The 18,908-nt window shown below is 42.4% G+C and overlaps 1 protein-coding gene across 1 annotated transcript in view; it reads right to left on the bottom strand.

Annotated features, from left to right (window-relative positions):
- The window catches only part of dennd4b (DENN domain containing 4B), a 62,649-nt gene extending 44,723 nt beyond the window's left edge, over nucleotides 1-17,926 (bottom strand). The window contains exons 1-3 of the mRNA XM_062965177.1: nucleotides 17,611-17,926; nucleotides 2,382-2,701; nucleotides 631-883 (exon numbers count right to left, since the gene is read on the bottom strand). Of these exons, the coding sequence (XP_062821247.1) occupies nucleotides 631-883; nucleotides 2,382-2,683 (555 nt within the window). The 5' untranslated portion in view covers nucleotides 2,684-2,701; nucleotides 17,611-17,926. The remainder of the gene's footprint in view (nucleotides 1-630; nucleotides 884-2,381; nucleotides 2,702-17,610) is intronic.
- Nucleotides 17,927-18,908: the final 982 nt, after the last annotated feature.

Here is an 18,908-nt window from a genome sequence, read left to right as displayed (position 1 = left end):
ACTTTGACCTGGGACCACGTTGATCAGGGACCACATTGACCTGGGACCACCTTGATCTGGGACCAGTTTGCTCAGAGACCACTTTGACCTGGAACCACATTGATCAGGGACCACTTTGACCAGGGACCACTTTGGCCTGGGACCACGTTGATCAGGGACCACTTTGACCAGGGACCACATTGACCTGGGACCACCTTGATCTGGGACCAGTTTGATCAGGGACCACTTTGACCTTGAACCACGTTGATCAGGGACCACTTTGACCAGGGACCACATTGACCTGGGACCACCTTGATCTGGGACCACCTTGACCAGGGACCACCTTGATCTGGGACCACCTTGACCAGGGACTACCTTGATCTGGGACCACTTTGACCAGGGACCACCTTGAGCAGGGACCACATTGATCTGGGACCACATTGATCTGGGACCACTTTGACCAGGGACCACCTTGAGCAGGGACCACCTTGATCTGGGACCACATTGATCTGGGACCACCTTGATCTGGGACAACCTTGATCTGGGACCACCTTGATCTGGGACAACCTTGACCAGGGACGAGCTTGACCGGGGACCATCTTGAGCAGGGACCTCTTTGATCAGGGACCACCTTGACCAGAGACTGCTCACCATCCCGGCGTTGAGGTTGCGGTCTACGCGGCAGAAGGTGTGCGGGGTGCTCTCCCCTTTGCTGGGCATGATGAGGCAAATGTCCGTGATGCCCAGGGTGCTGTGGGCCTGGCCCTCGGTGGCGCGCCGGTACGTCAAGAAGGTGCGCTGGTGTCCGGGGCTCCCGGAGGCCAGGTTGGCTGAGTGGCTGTAGGGGGTCGTGTCCACCACCTTGAAGCCGGGCTTGGGGCGGTCCTTCCCGTCGTAGTGCACCCTACGGAGACAGGGGAGATGCGGATCCCGGGGAAGAGAAGCGAAGCCACAATACCATTTAAGAGACCCATTGGGGTGATTCCCTTGGCCACTGGAAGTTGTAGTTCACCCCCATCAAGAGAGCACTGAACCCAGCCGATGACAGATCTGGACCTGGGAGTTATAGTTCCCCCGTATTCATAGAACACTGAGCCCATCTGATGATGGATCTGGACCAAACTTGGCACACAAACCCAACATGGCCCAACTGTACTTACAGGCGGAGTTCGGGGTGATTGTCCTTGGACCTGGGAGTTATAGTTCACCCGTATTCACATAACACTCAACCCAGACAACAACGGATCTGGACCAAACTTGGCACACAGATCCATCATGGCCAACTGTGCTTACAGGAGGAGTTCGGGGGTGAGTATCCTTGGACCTGGGAGTTATAGTTCATCCATATTCAGAAAACACTGAACCCAGCAAGTGATGGATCTGGACCAAACTTGGCACACAGACCCAACATGGCCAACTATACTTACAGGCAGAGTTTGGGGGTGATTGTCTTCAGATCTGGGAGTTATAGTTCACCCATATTCAGAGAACACTGAACCCAGCAAGTGATGGATCTGGACCACTCTCGGCACACAGACCCATCATGGCCAACTGTGCTTACAGGAGGAGTTCGGGGTGATTGTCCTCGGATCTGGGAGTTATAGTTCACCCATATTCAGAGAACACTGAACCCAGCCAACGACGGATGGCCCACTGTGCTAACAGGCAGGGCTTTCAGGTGATTGTCCTTGGATCTGGGAGTTATAGTTCACTGGTATCCTGTGAGCCCTCTGAACTCCACCAATGATGGATCTGGACCAAGCTTGGCACACAGACCCGTGCTTACAGGCGGGGTTTGGGTGTGATTTTTCTTGAACCTGGGAGTTATAGTTCACCCGTATTCACATAACACTGAACCCAGCCAACGACGGATCTGGACCACACTTGGCACACAGAATCAACATGGCCCAACTGTACTTACAGGCGGAGTCCTGGGTGATTGTCCTCGGATCTGGGAGTTATAGTTCCCCGTATTCAGAGAATACTTTGATCTGGGAATTATAGTTCACTGGTATCCTGTGAGCCCTCTGAACTCCACCAATGACGGATCTGGACCAAGCTTGGCACACAGACCCATGGTTTGGGTGTGACTTTTCTTGGATCTGGGAGTTATAGTTCACCCGTATTCACATAACACTGAAGCCAGCCAATGACGGATCTGGACCACACTTGGCACACAGACCCGACATGGTCAGGCCCGGTTTCGGGGAGGATTGACCCACGATTCCGGGAACTGTAGTTCACCCACATCGTTCTGTATTTTCTAATGAGAACGTTCAGTAAAATAGAAGTAAATAGTGTTACTAATTAACTAAACGATGTGACCTAACACCCCAAAGTAGCCTGGGCACCGCCGGGTGCCCAAGGGGAAGGCTCTGGCCCCGAAGTCACCCCGCTCTCACCCCAACTCCACGATGGGGGGCTTGTCCCGGCCCCTCCGGTAGCAGAGGAACATCTGGGGGTTGTTGAGGAGCCCGGCGCTGAGCTCCACGGGGTGCCCGCCGGCCGTGCGGTCGATGCAGGTGAAGCCGTGGGGCACCTCCTCGCCCTGGGAGCGGACGATGACCGCCACGTCCACGATGGGCTCGCTGGGCCGGGCCGGGCGCGGCGGCGGCTGACCCTCATCCTCCAGCGGCTTGGAGGTCTCCGCCAGGCCGGCCACCACGAAGTAGTCCACCAGCTGCGGGGCCCACTCCTCCGCCATGGCGCCCGCTCACGGCATCTGCCCGTCGGGGAAAAGACGAGAGGCGGAGTCAGGCTGAGAAGCCCCGCCTCCCTTTGAATCCCAACCAATAGGAAGCCACGCAGAATGTCAGTAGAATCTAAGAAGGAGAGGGCGGGGCAGAGAGAAGTCGGCAAAAGGGGCGGAGCAACAATACACCCGCCTCCCTTTCATCCCAACCAATAGGAAGCCACACGGAATGTCGGTAGAATCTCAGGAGAAGGGGGGCGGGGCAGAGAGAAGTCGGCAAAAGGGGCGGAGCAACAATACGCCCGCCTCCCGTTAAATCCCAACCAATAGGAAGTCACGCGGAATGTCGGTAGAATCTCAGAAAAAGGGGGCGGGGCAGAGAGAAGTTGGCAAAAGGGGCGGAGCAACAATACGCCCGCCTCCCGTTGAATCCCAACCAATAGGAAGCCACGTGGAATGTCGGTAGAATCTCAGAAAAAGGGGGCGGGGCAGAGAGAAGTCGGCAAAAGGGGCGGAGCAACGATACACCCGCCTCCCGTTAAATCCCAACCAATAGGAAGCCACGCGAAAGAAGAGGCGGAGTCGGGCCTTCATTCTGAGATTTTATGTGTTTCCTCCACCACAGACATCCCAGTTATAGAGAGCGCCGTGAACAAGTCCAAGAGCCTTGCCAATGTCCTCCACAAACGCCACCCTGCCCACCACCCGTAGTAAAGGGGACAATTCCATCCTAGATTTTAAGTGTTTCCTCCACCACAGACATCCCAGTTATACAGAGCGCCGGGAAGATATGCAAGAGCCCTGCCAATGTCGTCCACAAACACCACCCTGCCCACCACCCATAGTAAAGGGGACAATTCCATCCTAGATTTTAAGTGTTTCCTCCACCACAGACATCCCAGTTATAGACAGCGCCATGAACAAGTCCAAGAGCCTTGCCAATGTCCTCCACAAACACCACCCTTCCCGCCACCCATAAGAAAGGGGACAATTCCATCCTAGATTTTAAGTGTTCCCTCCACCACAGACATCCCAGTGATAGAGAGCACCGTGAACAAGTCCAAGTGATAGAGAGCGCTGGGAACATATGCAAGAGCCCTGACAATGTCGTCCACAAACACCACCCTGCCCTCCACCCATAGTAAAGGGGACAATTCCATCCTAGATTTTCTGTTTTTCCTCCACCGCAGACATCCCAGTGTTTCTGACTCTCTCAATGCAAGAAATTCCCATTTTGCTGATGGAGCCAAAAAACCCAGAACGGAGGGGAAGTTGCACACCCGGTTCTTTCAGTCTTCAATGAAAAAAGGAAGGAAAACAACTATATTTAGAGGGAGAACGTTCGACCCGTCCTTAATGTCTCCAAAACGCACCCAAAGTGGAGCCATCCGCCCATGCTCAGAGGCACCGACCCCGGTAATGCATCTGCACATGCTCAGAGGCCAAGCTGAAGAAAATTCAGAGTCCTCAGTCCACCAGTTTCCAAGGATAGCCCATAATCCACTATAGTTGGAAGGGACACCCAAGAGTCATCTAGTCTAAACACCACTAAAGCACTCCTGAAAGATGCCCGTCCAACATCAGCTTGAAGACCTCCGAAGATGGTCTGCCATGATAGGAGAACACCACTAAAGCACTCCTGAAAGATGCCCATCCAACCTCCGCTTGAAGATCGAAGATGGTCTGCCATGATAGGAGAACACCACTAAAGCACTCCTGAAAGATGCCCATCCAACCTCCGCTTGAAGATCGAAGATGGTTTGCCATGATAGGAGAACACCACTAAAGCACTCCTGAAAGATGTCCATCCAACCTCTGCTTGAAGATCGAAGATGGTTTGCCATGATAGGAGAACACCACTAAAGCACTCCTGAAAGATGTCCATCCAACCTCTGCTTGAAGATTGAAGATGGTTTGCCATGATAGGAGAACACCACTAAAGCACTCCTGAAAGATGTCCATCTAACCTCCGCTTGAAGATCGAAGATGGTTTGCCATGATAGGAGAACACCACTAAAGCACTCCTGAAAGATGTCCATCCAACCTCTGCTTGAAGATTGAAGATGGTTTGCCATGATAGGAGAACACCACTAAAGCACTCCTGAAAGATGTCCATCCAACCTCTGCTTGAAGATCGAAGATGGTTTGCCATGATAGGAGAACACCACTAAAGCACTCCTGAAAGATGTCCATCCAACCTCTGCTTGAAGATTGAAGATGGTTTGCCATGATAGGAGAACACCACTAAAGCACTCCTGAAAGATGTCCATCCAACCTCTGCTTGAAGATCGAAGATGGTTTGCCACGATAGGAGAACACCACTAAAGCACTCCTGAAAGATGTCCATCCAACCTCTGCTTGAAGATTGAAGATGGTTTGCCATGATAGGAGAACACCACTAAAGCACTCCTGAAAGATGTCCATCCAACCTCTGCTTGAAGATCGAAGATGGTTTGCCATGATAGGAGAACACCACTAAAGCACTCCTGAAAGATGTCCATCCAACCTCTGCTTGAAGATTGAAGATGGTTTGCCATGATAGGAGAACACCACTAAAGCACTCCTGAAAGATGTCCATCCAACCTCTGCTTGAAGATCGAAGATGGTTTGCCACGATAGGAGAACACCACTAAAGCACTCCTGAAAGATGTCCATCCAACATCTGAAGGAAGACCAACGAAGATGGAGAGTTGGCCAACCTGGTCTGCCATGATAGCAAAACACCACTAAAGCACTCCTGAAAGATGACCATCCAACCTTTGCTTGAAGACCAACGAAGATGGGGAGTTCGCCAACCTGGTCTGCCATGATAGGAGAACACCACTAAAGCACTCCTGAAAGATGTCCATCCAACCTTTGCTTGAAACCAACGAAGATGGAGAGTTGGCCAACCTGGTCTGCCATGATAGGAGAACACCACTAAAGCACTCCTGAAAGATGCCCATCCAACCTCTGCTTGACGACCTCTGAAGATGGAGAGTTCACCAACCTCCAAGGCAATCTACAGGTTTAGAAGGGGATCCCAATGGACATCTAGACTTGCCTCATTCTGCCATATAGAAATACACAACCGAGTCCTTAATACACAACAAAGACCTTATAAAATTACAACTCCCATGCGTCCTCCGCATGGTGACATGGGTGTCGAAGAAGTGTCAAAGCGCATTAATTCTACAGTGTAGATGCGCCCCTTGTTTTGGAAAAATACATTATTATTATTATTATTACCTTACTATCATTTCCAAGTACAAGAAAACTGTACACATGTTCAAAGCTTCCTTCGGCTTCGAACTACAAATCCCAGGGGCTGCTATGATCTGCTTTTTCCAGAAATCCCAAAATTTCGGGCTGAAAACGTGCTCCAAAATGAAACATTTCCAAGACATGGTTCCGGACGGCACATGTGGCAAACTATAAATCCCAACGGCACCCTACTGCAAACTACAAATCCCAGACACTGCTATGATCCGCCTTTTGCAGAAATCCCAAACTTTCGGGCTGAAAACGTGCTCCGAAATGAAACATTTCCAAGACATGGTTCCGGACGGCACACGCGGCAAACTATAAATCCCAACGGCACCCTACTGCAAACTACAAATCCCAGACACTGCTATGATCCGCCTTTTGCAGAAATCGCAAACTTTCAGGCTGAAAACGTGCTCCGAAATGAAACATTTCCAAGATGTGGTTCCGGACGGCACATGCGGCAAACTATAAATCCCAACGGCACCCTACTGCAAACTACAAATCCCAGACACTGCTATGATCCGCCTTTTGCAGAAATCGCAAACTTTCAGGCTGAAAACGTGCTCCGAAATGAAACATTTCCAAGATGTGGTTCCAGACGGCACATGTGGCAAACTATAAATCCCAACGGCACCCTACTGCAAACTACAAATCCCAGACACTGCTATGATCCGCCTTTTGCAGAAATCCCAAACTTTCGGGCTGAAAACGTGCTCCGAAATGAAACATTTCCAAGATGTGGTTCCAGACGGCACATGTGGCAAACTACAAATCCCAACGGCACCTTACTGCAAACTACAAATCCCAGACACTGCTATGATCCGCCTTTTGCAGAAATCCCAAACTTTCGGGCTGAAAACGTGCTCCAAAATGAAACATTTCCAAGACGTGGTTCCGGATGGCACATGTGGCAAACTACAAATCCCAACGGCGCCCTACTGCAAACTACAAATCCCAGACACTGCTATGATCCGCCTTTTGCAGAAATCCCAAACTTTCGGGCTGAAAACGTGCTCCGAAATGAAACATTTCCAAGATGTGGTTCCAGACGGCACATGTGGCAAACTACAAATCCCAACGGCACCCTACTGCAAACTACAAATCCCAGACACTGCTATGATCCGCCTTTTGCAGAAATCCCAAACTTTTGGGCTGAAAACGTGCTCCGAAATGAAACATTTCCAAGATGTGGTTCCGGACGGCACATGCGGCAAACTATAAATCCCAACGGCACTCTACTGCAAACTACAAATCCCAGACACTGCTATGATCCGCCTTTTGCAGAAATCCCAAACTTTCGGGCTGAAAACGTGCTCCGAAATGAAACATTTCCAAGATGTGGTTCCGGACGGCACATGCGGCAAACTATAAATCCCAACGGCACTCTACTGCAAACTACAAATCCCAGACACTGCTATGATCCGCCTTTTGCAGAAATCCCAAACTTTTGGGCTGAAAACGTGCTCCGAAATGAAACATTTCCAAGATGTGGTTCCGGACGGCACATGCGGCAAACTATAAATCCCAACGGCACTCTACTGCAAACTACAAATCCCAGACACTGCTATGATCCGCCTTTTGCAGAAATCCCAAACTTTCGGGCTGAAAACGTGCTCCGAAATGAAACATTTCCAAGATGTGGTTCCGGACGGCACATGCGGCAAACTATAAATCCCAACGGCACTCTACTGCAAACTACAAATCCCAGACACTGCTATGATCCGCCTTTTGCAGAAATCCCAAACTTTCGGGCTGAAAACGTGCTCCGAAATGAAACATTTCCAAGATGTGGTTCCGGACGGCACATGCGGCAAACTATAAATCCCAACGGCACCCTACTGCAAACTACAAATCCCAGACACTGCTATGATCCGCCTTTTGCAGAAATCCCAAACTTTCGGGCTGAAAACGTGCTCCGAAATGAAACATTTCCAAGATGTGGTTCCAGACGGCACATGTGGCAAACTACAAATCCCAACGGCACCCTACTGCAAACTACAAATCCCAGACACTGCTATGATCCGCCTTTTGCAGAAATCCCAAACTTTTGGGCTGAAAACGTGCTCCGAAATGAAACATTTCCAAGATGTGGTTCCGGACGGCACATGCGGCAAACTATAAATCCCAACGGCACTCTACTGCAAACTACAAATCCCAGACACTGCTATGATCCGCCTTTTGCAGAAATCCCAAACTTTCGGGCTGAAAACGTGCTCCGAAATGAAACATTTCCAAGATGTGGTTCCGGACGGCACATGCGGCAAACTATAAATCCCAACGGCACTCTACTGCAAACTACAAATCCCAGACACTGCTATGATCCGCCTTTTGCAGAAATCCCAAACTTTTGGGCTGAAAACGTGCTCCGAAATGAAACATTTCCAAGATGTGGTTCCGGACGGCACATGCGGCAAACTATAAATCCCAACGGCACTCTACTGCAAACTACAAATCCCAGACACTGCTATGATCCGCCTTTTGCAGAAATCCCAAACTTTCGGGCTGAAAACGTGCTCCGAAATGAAACATTTCCAAGATGTGGTTCCGGACGGCACATGCGGCAAACTATAAATCCCAACGGCACCCTACTGCAAACTACAAATCCCAGACACTGCTATGATCCGCCTTTTGCAGAAATCCCAAACTTTTGGGCTGAAAACGTGCTCCGAAATGAAACATTTCCAAGATGTGGTTCCGGACGGCACATGCGGCAAACTATAAATCCCAACGGCACTCTACTGCAAACTACAAATCCCAGACACTGCTATGATCCGCCTTTTGCAGAAATCCCAAACTTTCGGGCTGAAAACGTGCTCCGAAATGAAACATTTCCAAGATGTGGTTCCGGACGGCACATGCGGCAAACTATAAATCCCAACGGCACCCTACTGCAAACTACAAATCCCAGACACTGCTATGATCCGCCTTTTGCAGAAATCCCAAACTTTCGGGCTGAAAACGTGCTCCGAAATGAAACATTTCCAAGATGTGGTTCCAGACGGCACATGTGGCAAACTACAAATCCCAACGGCACCCTACTGCAAACTACAAATCCCAGACACTGCTATGATCCGCCTTTTGCAGAAATCCCAAACTTTCGGGCTGAAAACGTGCTCCGAAATGAAACATTTCCAAGATGTGGTTCCAGACGGCACATGTGGCAAACTACAAATCCCAACGGCACCCTACTGCAAACTACAAATCCCAGACACTGCTATGATCCGCCTTTTGCAGAAATCCCAAACTTTTGGGCTGAAAACGTGCTCCGAAATGAAACATTTCCAAGATGTGGTTCCGGACGGCACATGCGGCAAACTATAAATCCCAACGGCACCCTACTGCAAACTACAAATCCCAGACACTGCTATGATCCGCCTTTTGCAGAAATCCCAAACTTTCGGGCTGAAAACGTGCTCCGAAATGAAACATTTCCAAGATGTGGTTCCGGACGGCACATGCGGCAAACTATAAATCCCAACGGCACCCTACTGCAAACTACAAATCCCAGACACTGCTATGATCCGCCTTTTGCAGAAATCCCAAACTTTCGGGCTGAAAACGTGCTCCGAAATGAAACATTTCCAAGATGTGGTTCCGGACGGCACATGCGGCAAACTATAAATCCCAACGGCACCCTACTGCAAACTACAAATCCCAGACACTGCTATGATCCGCCTTTTGCAGAAATCCCAAACTTTCTGGCTAAAAACGTGCTCCGAAATGAAACATTTCCAAGATGTGGCACACGCGGCGAACTATAAATCCCAACGGCACCGTATTGCAAATCCCACAAGTTGTTTCTGGAAGATAGACGATTTTAAAGAAAGGATTAGTGGATTAAAAAAAATTACTTCCACTTACTTCTGAGCTCAGATTTGGTCGCGGTCGGGTTTCGAACCCCTTTGGGAGCCGAAAACAACAAACAGCCGCCCCACCGTGCTGCGCGAGAAACGGCAAAGGACAGGAAGGGAGTTGTTGTTGAGCGGGCGACACACTTCCTTTCTCCGGTGCCAAGAAAAGGCCAACGAGAGAGAGAGAGAGAGAGAGAGAGAAAGCGAGAGTGAGCCAAGAGCCAAAAGTCCCCCGAAAGGGAAGTGCGCCGTGGTCAGAAACATAACCAATGGGCTCACGCGGAAGCGTACGACACACGGATGTCGGCTCGTCTTCGGCTTCCCGCGGAGATGGGTCGCGGGAACCCGGGTTGCGTTCGGCGACACTTCCGGGGTCTAAAAATTAAAACCCTGCTTTCGTTTCCCGAAAGGTGAGCAGCGGGGCCTTTTTGGTGGCGGCACCCAAACCCAGGACGATGTTTCTGAGCAGATCGTTCCGCGTTTCGCTTCTTTTAATTCACATAACAGACAGTCCCCGATTCCCAAACAAGAGAAGCTCAACAAGTTGAATTTGTATGTCTCCATGGGCCGGCTTTGCCTACTTTCTCCCTTCTCCAGCTTCACAAGGTCTCCACATTGCCATTGCCAATCTACTTTCTCCATGCTGGGTAGTGGATGATGGGAGTGGCAGTCCAAACCGTCCCCCCATGCCGGGTAATGGATGATGGGAGTTGTTGTCCAAACCCCTTTTTTGGCCCCACGCCAGGTAGTGGATGATGAGAGCTGCAGTCCAAACCTTTTTCCCCTGTGCCGGGTAATGGATGATGGGAGTTGTTGTCCAATCCCCCCCTTTTGGCCCCATGCTGGGTAGTGGATGATGGGAGCCGCAGTCCGAACCTTTTTTATCCCATGCCGGGTAGTGGATGATGGGAATTGCAGTCTAAACCTTTTTTGCCCCATGCCGGGTAGTGGATGATGGGAATTGCAGTCTAAACCCTTTTTTGCCCCATGCCGGGTAATGGATGATGGGAATTGCAGTCCACTTTTTTTGCCCCATGCCGGGTAGTGGATGATGGGAGTTGCAGTCCAAACCTTTTTTGTCCCATGCCGGGTAGTGGATGATGGGAATTGCAGTCTAAACCCTTTTTTGTCCCATGCCGGGTAGTGGATGATGGGAATTGCAGTCTAAACCCTTTTTTTGTCTCATGCCGGGTAGTGGATGATGGGAATTGCAGTCTAAACCCTTTTTTGTCCCATGCCGGGTAGTGGATGATGGGAATTGCAGTCTAAACCCCTTTTTTGTCCCATGCCGGGTAGTGGATGATGGGAATTGCAGTCTAAACCCCTTTTTTGTCCCATGCCGGGTAGTGGATGATGGGAATTGCAGTCTAAACCCCTTTTTTGTCCCATGCCGGGTAGTGGATGATGGGAATTGCAGTCTAAACCCTTTTTGGTCCCATGCTGGGTAGTGGATGATGGGAATTGCAGTCTAAACCCTTTTTTGTCCCATGCCGGGTAGTGGATGATGGGAATTGCAGTCTAAACCCCTTTTTTGTCCCATGCCGGGTAGTGGATGATAGGAATTGCAGTCTAAACCCCTTTTTTGTCCCATGCCGGGTAGTGGATGATGGGAATTGCAGTCTAAACCCCTTTTTGTCACATGCCGGGTAGTGGATGATGGGAATTGCAGTCTAAACCCCCTTTTTTGTCCCATGCCGGGTAGTGGATGATGGGAATTGCAGTCTAAACACCTTTTTTTGCCCCATGCCGGGTAGTGGATGATGGGAGCTGCAGTCCAAACCCCTTTTTGCCCCATGCCGGGTAGTGGATGATGGGAATTGCAGTCCAAACCCTTTTTTCCCCTCCAAGCTTTGCATAACAGCAGCTTGGAAAGGGAGACACCAAAGAGGAGACGCCTGACGCAACCGAACGACGATTTACTACGGAATCCCAAACAAACAAGCAAACAAACAAACAAAGCAAAGCACATCTGCAGAGTCACGGGTTCGAAGGGCGCAGCGACGCAACAGATGGAGACATTGATAATCCGGTATCAGACGGCGAAAGGACGAGGCCGGCGGGGCTTTGGGGAATCAATGGCGCGATTGACAGGCGCCGGGTGCGAGGAGGGCAGAGCGATGGGATTTGGGGCACGGGAGGGAGGCAGATTGAGGCAGTTTGACGGCACTTATAGACCATAGGACTGAGGCAACAACAACAACAACAACAACACTCTCACCGCCACGGTTCTGCTCAATAGCATCCTGAGATTTGTAGTTTCGCAAGGGGCTTGGAAAACTACACCTCCCATCCTATCAAACACATTATTTCAATACCAATTTCGGCGCATCTTCCAAGGTTTGGATGATGCTCAATTGTGCAGGCATTACTGTTACTGACGTCATTATTTCCCCAATACGGGCTGGCTTGTTGTTGTTGTTACTGTATTCCCAATATAAACTTCTGATTATTATTATTGATAATACAGTGTCCTGTATTAGAACAGAAATAGTAATATAGCATAGTAATACAGCAGAGTCTCACTTATCCAAGCTAAACGGGCCGGCAGAAGCTTGAATAAGCGACTATCTTGGATAATAAGGAGGGATTAAGGAAAAGCCTATTAAACATCAAATTAGATTATGATTTTCCAAATTACTGTATATACAGTAGAGTCTCACTTATCCAACATAAACGGGCCAGCAGAACGTTGGATAAGCGAATATGTTGGATAATAAGGAGGGATTAAGGAAAAGCCTATTAAACATCAAATTAGATTATGATTTTCCAAATTACTGTATATACAGTAGAGTCTCACTTATCCAACATAAACGGGCCAGCAGAACGTTGGATAAGCGAATATGTTGGATAATAAGGAGGGATTAAGGAAAAGCCTATTAAACATCAAATTAGATTATGATTTTCCAAATTACTGTATATACAGTAGAGTCTCACTTATCCAACATAAACGGGCCAGCAGAACGTTGGATAAGCAAATATGTTGGATAATAAGGAGAGATTAAGGAAAAGCCTATTAAACATCAAATTAGATTGATTTTCCAAATTACTGTATATACAGTAGAGTCTCACTTATCCAACATAAACGGCCCAGCAGAACGTTGGATAAGCAAATATGTTGGATAATAAGGAGGGATTAAGGAAAAGCCTATTAAACATCAAATTAGATTATGATTTTCCAAATTACTGTATATACAGTAGAGTCTCACTTATCCAACATAAACGGGCCAGCAGAACGTTGGATAAGCGAATATGTTGGATAATAAGGAGAGATTAAGGAAAAGCCTATTACACATCAAATTAGGTTATGATTTTACAAATTAAGCACCAAAACATCATGCTATACAACAAATTTGACAGAAAAAGTAGTTCAATACGCAGTAATGCTATGTAGTAATTCCTGTATTTACGAATTTAGCACCAAAATATCACGATGTATTGAAAACATTGACTACAAAATGCGTTGGATAATCCAGAACGTTGGATAAGTGAGACGCTACTGTACTCGAGTATAAGCCTATTTTTTCAGCCCTTTTTTTAGGACCAAAAAGCCCCCCCTTGGCTTATACTCAGGTGAGGATCCTGGTTGGCTTATATTTAGGTCAGCTTATACTCGAGAATATATGGTAAATTTATTATTTTTCTCTATTATTATTGGTATTATTACATTTATTATGTTACTCTATTATTATTACATTTATTATTTTACTCTATTATTATTACATTTATTATTTTACTCTATTATTATTACATGTATTATTTCACTCTATTATTATTACATTTATTATTTTTCTCTATTATTATTGGTATTATTACATTTATTATGTTACTCTATTATTATTACATTTATTATTTTACTCTATTATTATTACATTTATTATTTTACTCTATTATTATTACATGTATTATTTCACTCTATTATTATTACATTTATTATTTTTCTCTATTATTATTGGTATTATTACATTTATTATTTTACTCTATTATTATTACATTTATTATTTCACTCTATTATTATTACATTTATTATTTCACTCTATTATTATTACATTTATTATTTTACTCTATTATCTATATATATAAAAGAGTGATGGCATCACGACGACCCGCAAAACAACAAAACTACATGCCCCCCAACCTCAAAATTTGACAACACAACCCATCATCCATGCCTCTACGTTGATACAACAAAAAGAAAAGAAAAATAAAGTCCTAATTAGAGAGAGAGGAATAATTGCTTTTATCCAATTGCTGCCAGTTAGAAGGCTAAGCTCCTCCAACTTGGTCTCCTAGCAACCCAATAAAAAATAATAAAAAACACTAAAAAAATTAATACAATAAAATACTATACCCATGATAGTATTTACCCATGATAATAATAATAATAATAATAATAATAATAATAATAATAATAATAATACCCTAATACTGGCCACAGTGATTATTATTTTCTAGATACAGGTCTACATTATTTATTACTATTATTGTTTTATTTACCAATAATAATAATAATAATAATACCCTAATACAGGCTACAGCGATTATTATTTTCTCGATACAGGTCTACATTAATTATTATTATTATTTACCCAACACAGACCTGGTTTACTTATTATTTTCCCCAATAATAGGCCTGATACTGTTGCTATGATGATTATTATTATTATTTCCCCAATACAAAGCTGTTACTGCTGTTATATTATTAATAATAATTATATTAATAATAATATAACAGCAGTAACAGCTTTGTATTGGCGAAATAATAATATAATAATAATAATACTATTATTATCCAGAAGCAATAATAATAATAATAATATAATTATTATAATATATTTTTTTCATATCAGGAACAACCGGAGTTGCTTCTGGATAATAATAACAATATAATTATTATTATCATCCAGAAGCAACTCTGGTTGTTCCTGACACGAAAAAAATATATTATTATAATTATATCATTATTATTATTATTATTGCTTCTGGATAATAATAATTATCCATAATATAATTATTATTATCCAGAAGCAACTCTTGTTGTTCCTGACACGAAAAAAAATTATAATAATAATTATATTATTATTATTATTGCTTCTGGATAATAATAATTATCCATAATATAATAATTATTATCCAGAAGCAACTCCGGTTGTTCTTAACACACACACAAAAAAAATATTATTAATTTCCCCAATACAAGGCTGTTACTGGTCCTCTTAATATTATTATTGTTTTCTCCAATGCAGACCTAGGTTGGTTATTGATTATTATCTATTTCCCCAAAATGTAAACAATGCAATGTAATATAATGCAAAGCATTGCAAGGCAAGGCAATGATTATATAATATAATAATATAATATAATGTAATGCAAAGCAAGGCAATGATTGCAATGTAATATAATATAATGCAAGCATTGCAAGGCAAGGCAATGATTGCAATGTCATATAATATAATATAATATAATATAATGCAAGCATTGCAAGGCCAGGCAATGATTGCAATGTAATATAAAATAATATAATATAATGCAAGCATTGCAAGGCCAGGCAATGATTGCAATGTAATATAATATAATATAATATAATATAATGCAAGCATTGCAAGGCAAGGCAATGATTGCAATGTAATATAATATAATATAATATAATATAATGCAAGCATTGCAAGGCCAGGCAATGATTGCAATGTAATATAAAATAATATAATATAATGCAAGCATTGCAAGGCCAGGCAATGATTGCAATGTAATATAATATAATATAATATAATGCAAGCATTGCAAGGCAAGGCAATGATTGCAATGTAATATAATATAATATAATATAATATAATGCAAGCATTGCAAGGCCAGGCAATGATTGCAATGTAATATAAAATAATATAATATAATGCAAGCATTGCAAAGCAACGCAATAATTATATAATATAATAATATATAATAATATAAATATAATATAATGTAATGCAAGGCAATGATTGCAATGTAATATAATATAATATAATATAATGCAAGCATTGCAAGGCAAGGCAAAGATTGCAATGTAATATAATATAATATAATATAATGCAAGCATTGCAAAGCAACGCAATAATTATATAATATAATAATATATAATAATATAAATATAATATAATGTAATGCAAGGCAATGATCGCAATGTAATATAATATAATGCAAGCATTGCAAGGCAAGGCAAAGATTGCAATGTAATATAATATAATATAATGCAAGCATTGCAAGGCCAGGCAATGATTGCAATGTAATATAATATAATATAATGCAAGCATTGCAAAGCAACGCAATAATTATATAATATAATAATATATAATAATATAAATATAATATAATGTAATGCAAGGCAATGATTGCAATGTAATATAATATAATGCAAGCATTGCAAGGCAAGGCAATGATTGCAATGTCATATAATATAATATAATGGAAGCATTGCAAGGCCAGGCAAAGATTGCAATGTAATATAATATAATATAATGCAAGCATTGCAAAGCAACGCAATAATTATATAATATAATAATATATAATAATATAAATATAATATAATGTAATGCAAGGCAAGGATTGCAATGTAATATAATATAATGCAAGCATTGCAAGGCCAGGCAATGATTGCAATGTAATATAATATAATATAATATAATGCAAGCATTGCAAGGCAAGGCAAAGATTGCAATCTATATATATAAAAGAGTGATGGCATCACGGCAGCGGACAAAACAACAAAAGTAAACACCCCACAACCTCGAAAATTGACAGCACAACCCCTCATCCACGCCTCTAGGTTGATACAACAAAAAAGGAAAGAAAAATAAAGTCCTAATTAGAGGGAGAGGAATAATTGTTTTTATCCAATTGCTGCCAGTTAGAAGGTTAAGCTCCGCTCACTTGGTCTCCTAGCAACCCACTCAGCCCAGGGGACCCTTGACCTTAACTACCACCAATTCCTCAATACTTTATTTCCCATACCACCAGACTTCGCCACAGCAACGCGTGGCCGGGCACAGCTAGTGTAATATAATATAATATAATATAATGCAAGCATTGCAAAGCAACGCAATAATTATATAATATAATAATATATAATAATATAAATATAATATAATGTAATGCAAGGCAATGATTGCAATGTAATATAATAGAATGCAAGCATTGCAAGGCCAGGCAATGATTGCAATGTAATATAATATAATATAATGCAAGCATTGCAAGGCCAGGCAATAATTGCAATGTAATATAATATAATATAATGCAAGCATTGCAAGGCCAGGCAATGATTGCAATGTAATATAATATAATATAATATAATGCAAGCATTGCAAGGCCAGGCAAAGATTGCAATGTAATATAATATAATGTAATGCAAAGCAAGGCAATGATTGCAATGTAATATAATATAATATAATGCAAAGCAAGGCAATGATTGCAATGTAATATAATATAATATAATGCAAGCATTGCAAGGCCAGGCAATGATTGCAATGTAATATAATATAATATAATGCAAGCATTGCAAGGCCAGGCAAAGATTGCAATGTAATATAATATAATGTAATGCAAAGCAAGGCAATGATTTCAATGTAATATAATATAATATAATGCAAGCATTGCAAGGCCAGGCAAAGATTGCAATGTAATATAATATAATGTAATGCAAAGCAAGGCAATGATTGCAATGTGAAGGCAATGACTGCAATGCAATGCAAAGCAATGGTTGCAATATAATATAACGCAATGCAAGCATTGCAAGGCAAGGCAAGGCAAAGGCTCCAGTGCAGCCCCCTGCAGCCAGGCAAGGCGATGCCATCGCGCGTTAAGCCCGCTGACCTGTGCAGACGCCTCTCCCGCGCTCGTCCCGGCTCAGCTCAGCCTCCAGCCCACGCCATGGCTCGGCCTGTCTCATTCCCAGGCTCCTTTCCGCCAAAGTCCCGGCGCGCCACAGCGACCCCTGCTGGACGGGAGGACTCCCAGCTGGATCTCAGTGATTTATTATTTATGTAAATAAATAATAAATAATATAATATTCCGAAGGGGACTCAGGGCACATGCCGGGACATAAAATAATTATAAATATACACAAACATTAAAACATTAAAAACATTAATCATTAAAATCTGCTATATCTGCCATTCTGCCAGGACAGAAGGCACAAGTATATATTATATTATATTATATTATATTATATTATATTATATTATATTATATTATATTATATTATATGTATTATATTATATTAAAAGTATTATAATTATATTATATGTATTACATTATTTCATATTAATTATATTATATGTATTATATGCATTATATATATTGCATATGTATTATATTATTTAATATTGATTATTTTATATCAATTATATTATTTAATATTATATTATACAGTCATATTATATGCATTATATATATTACATATGTATTCTGTTATTTCATGTTAATTATATTGTATCAATTATATTATGTTATTTCGTATTAATTATATTATATCAATCATATTATATGCATTATATTTATTACATATGTATTCTGTTATTTCATGTTAATTATATTGTATCAATTATATTATGTTATTTCGTATTAATTATATTATATCAATCATATTATATGCATTATATATATTACATATGTATTCTGTTATTTCATGTTAATTATATTGTATCAATTATATTATGTTATTTCGTATTAATTATATTATATCAATCATATTATATGCATTATATATATTACATATGTATTCTATTATTCCATGTAAATTATATTGTATCAATTATATTGTATTATTTTATTTTATATTATATATATTACATTACATTACATGTATTATATTGTTTCGTATTAATTATATTATTTAATATTATATTATACCAATCATATTACAGTAGAGTCTCACTTATCCAACACTCGCTTATCCAACGTTCTGGATTATCCAACGCATTTTTGTAGTCAATATTTTCAATACATCGTGATATTTTGGTGCTAAATTAATAAATACAGTAATTACTACATAGCATTACTGCCTATTGAACTACTTTTTCTGTCAAATTTGTTGTATAACATGATGTTTTGGTGCTTAATTTGTAAAATCATAACCTAATTTGATGTTTAATAGGCTTTTCCTTAATGCC

Source organism: Anolis carolinensis, unplaced genomic scaffold (assembly GCF_035594765.1).
Source record: "Anolis carolinensis isolate JA03-04 unplaced genomic scaffold, rAnoCar3.1.pri scaffold_14, whole genome shotgun sequence".
NCBI lineage: Eukaryota > Metazoa > Chordata > Lepidosauria > Squamata > Dactyloidae > Anolis > Anolis carolinensis.
This window is presented reverse-complemented; position numbering and strand designations above follow the sequence as displayed.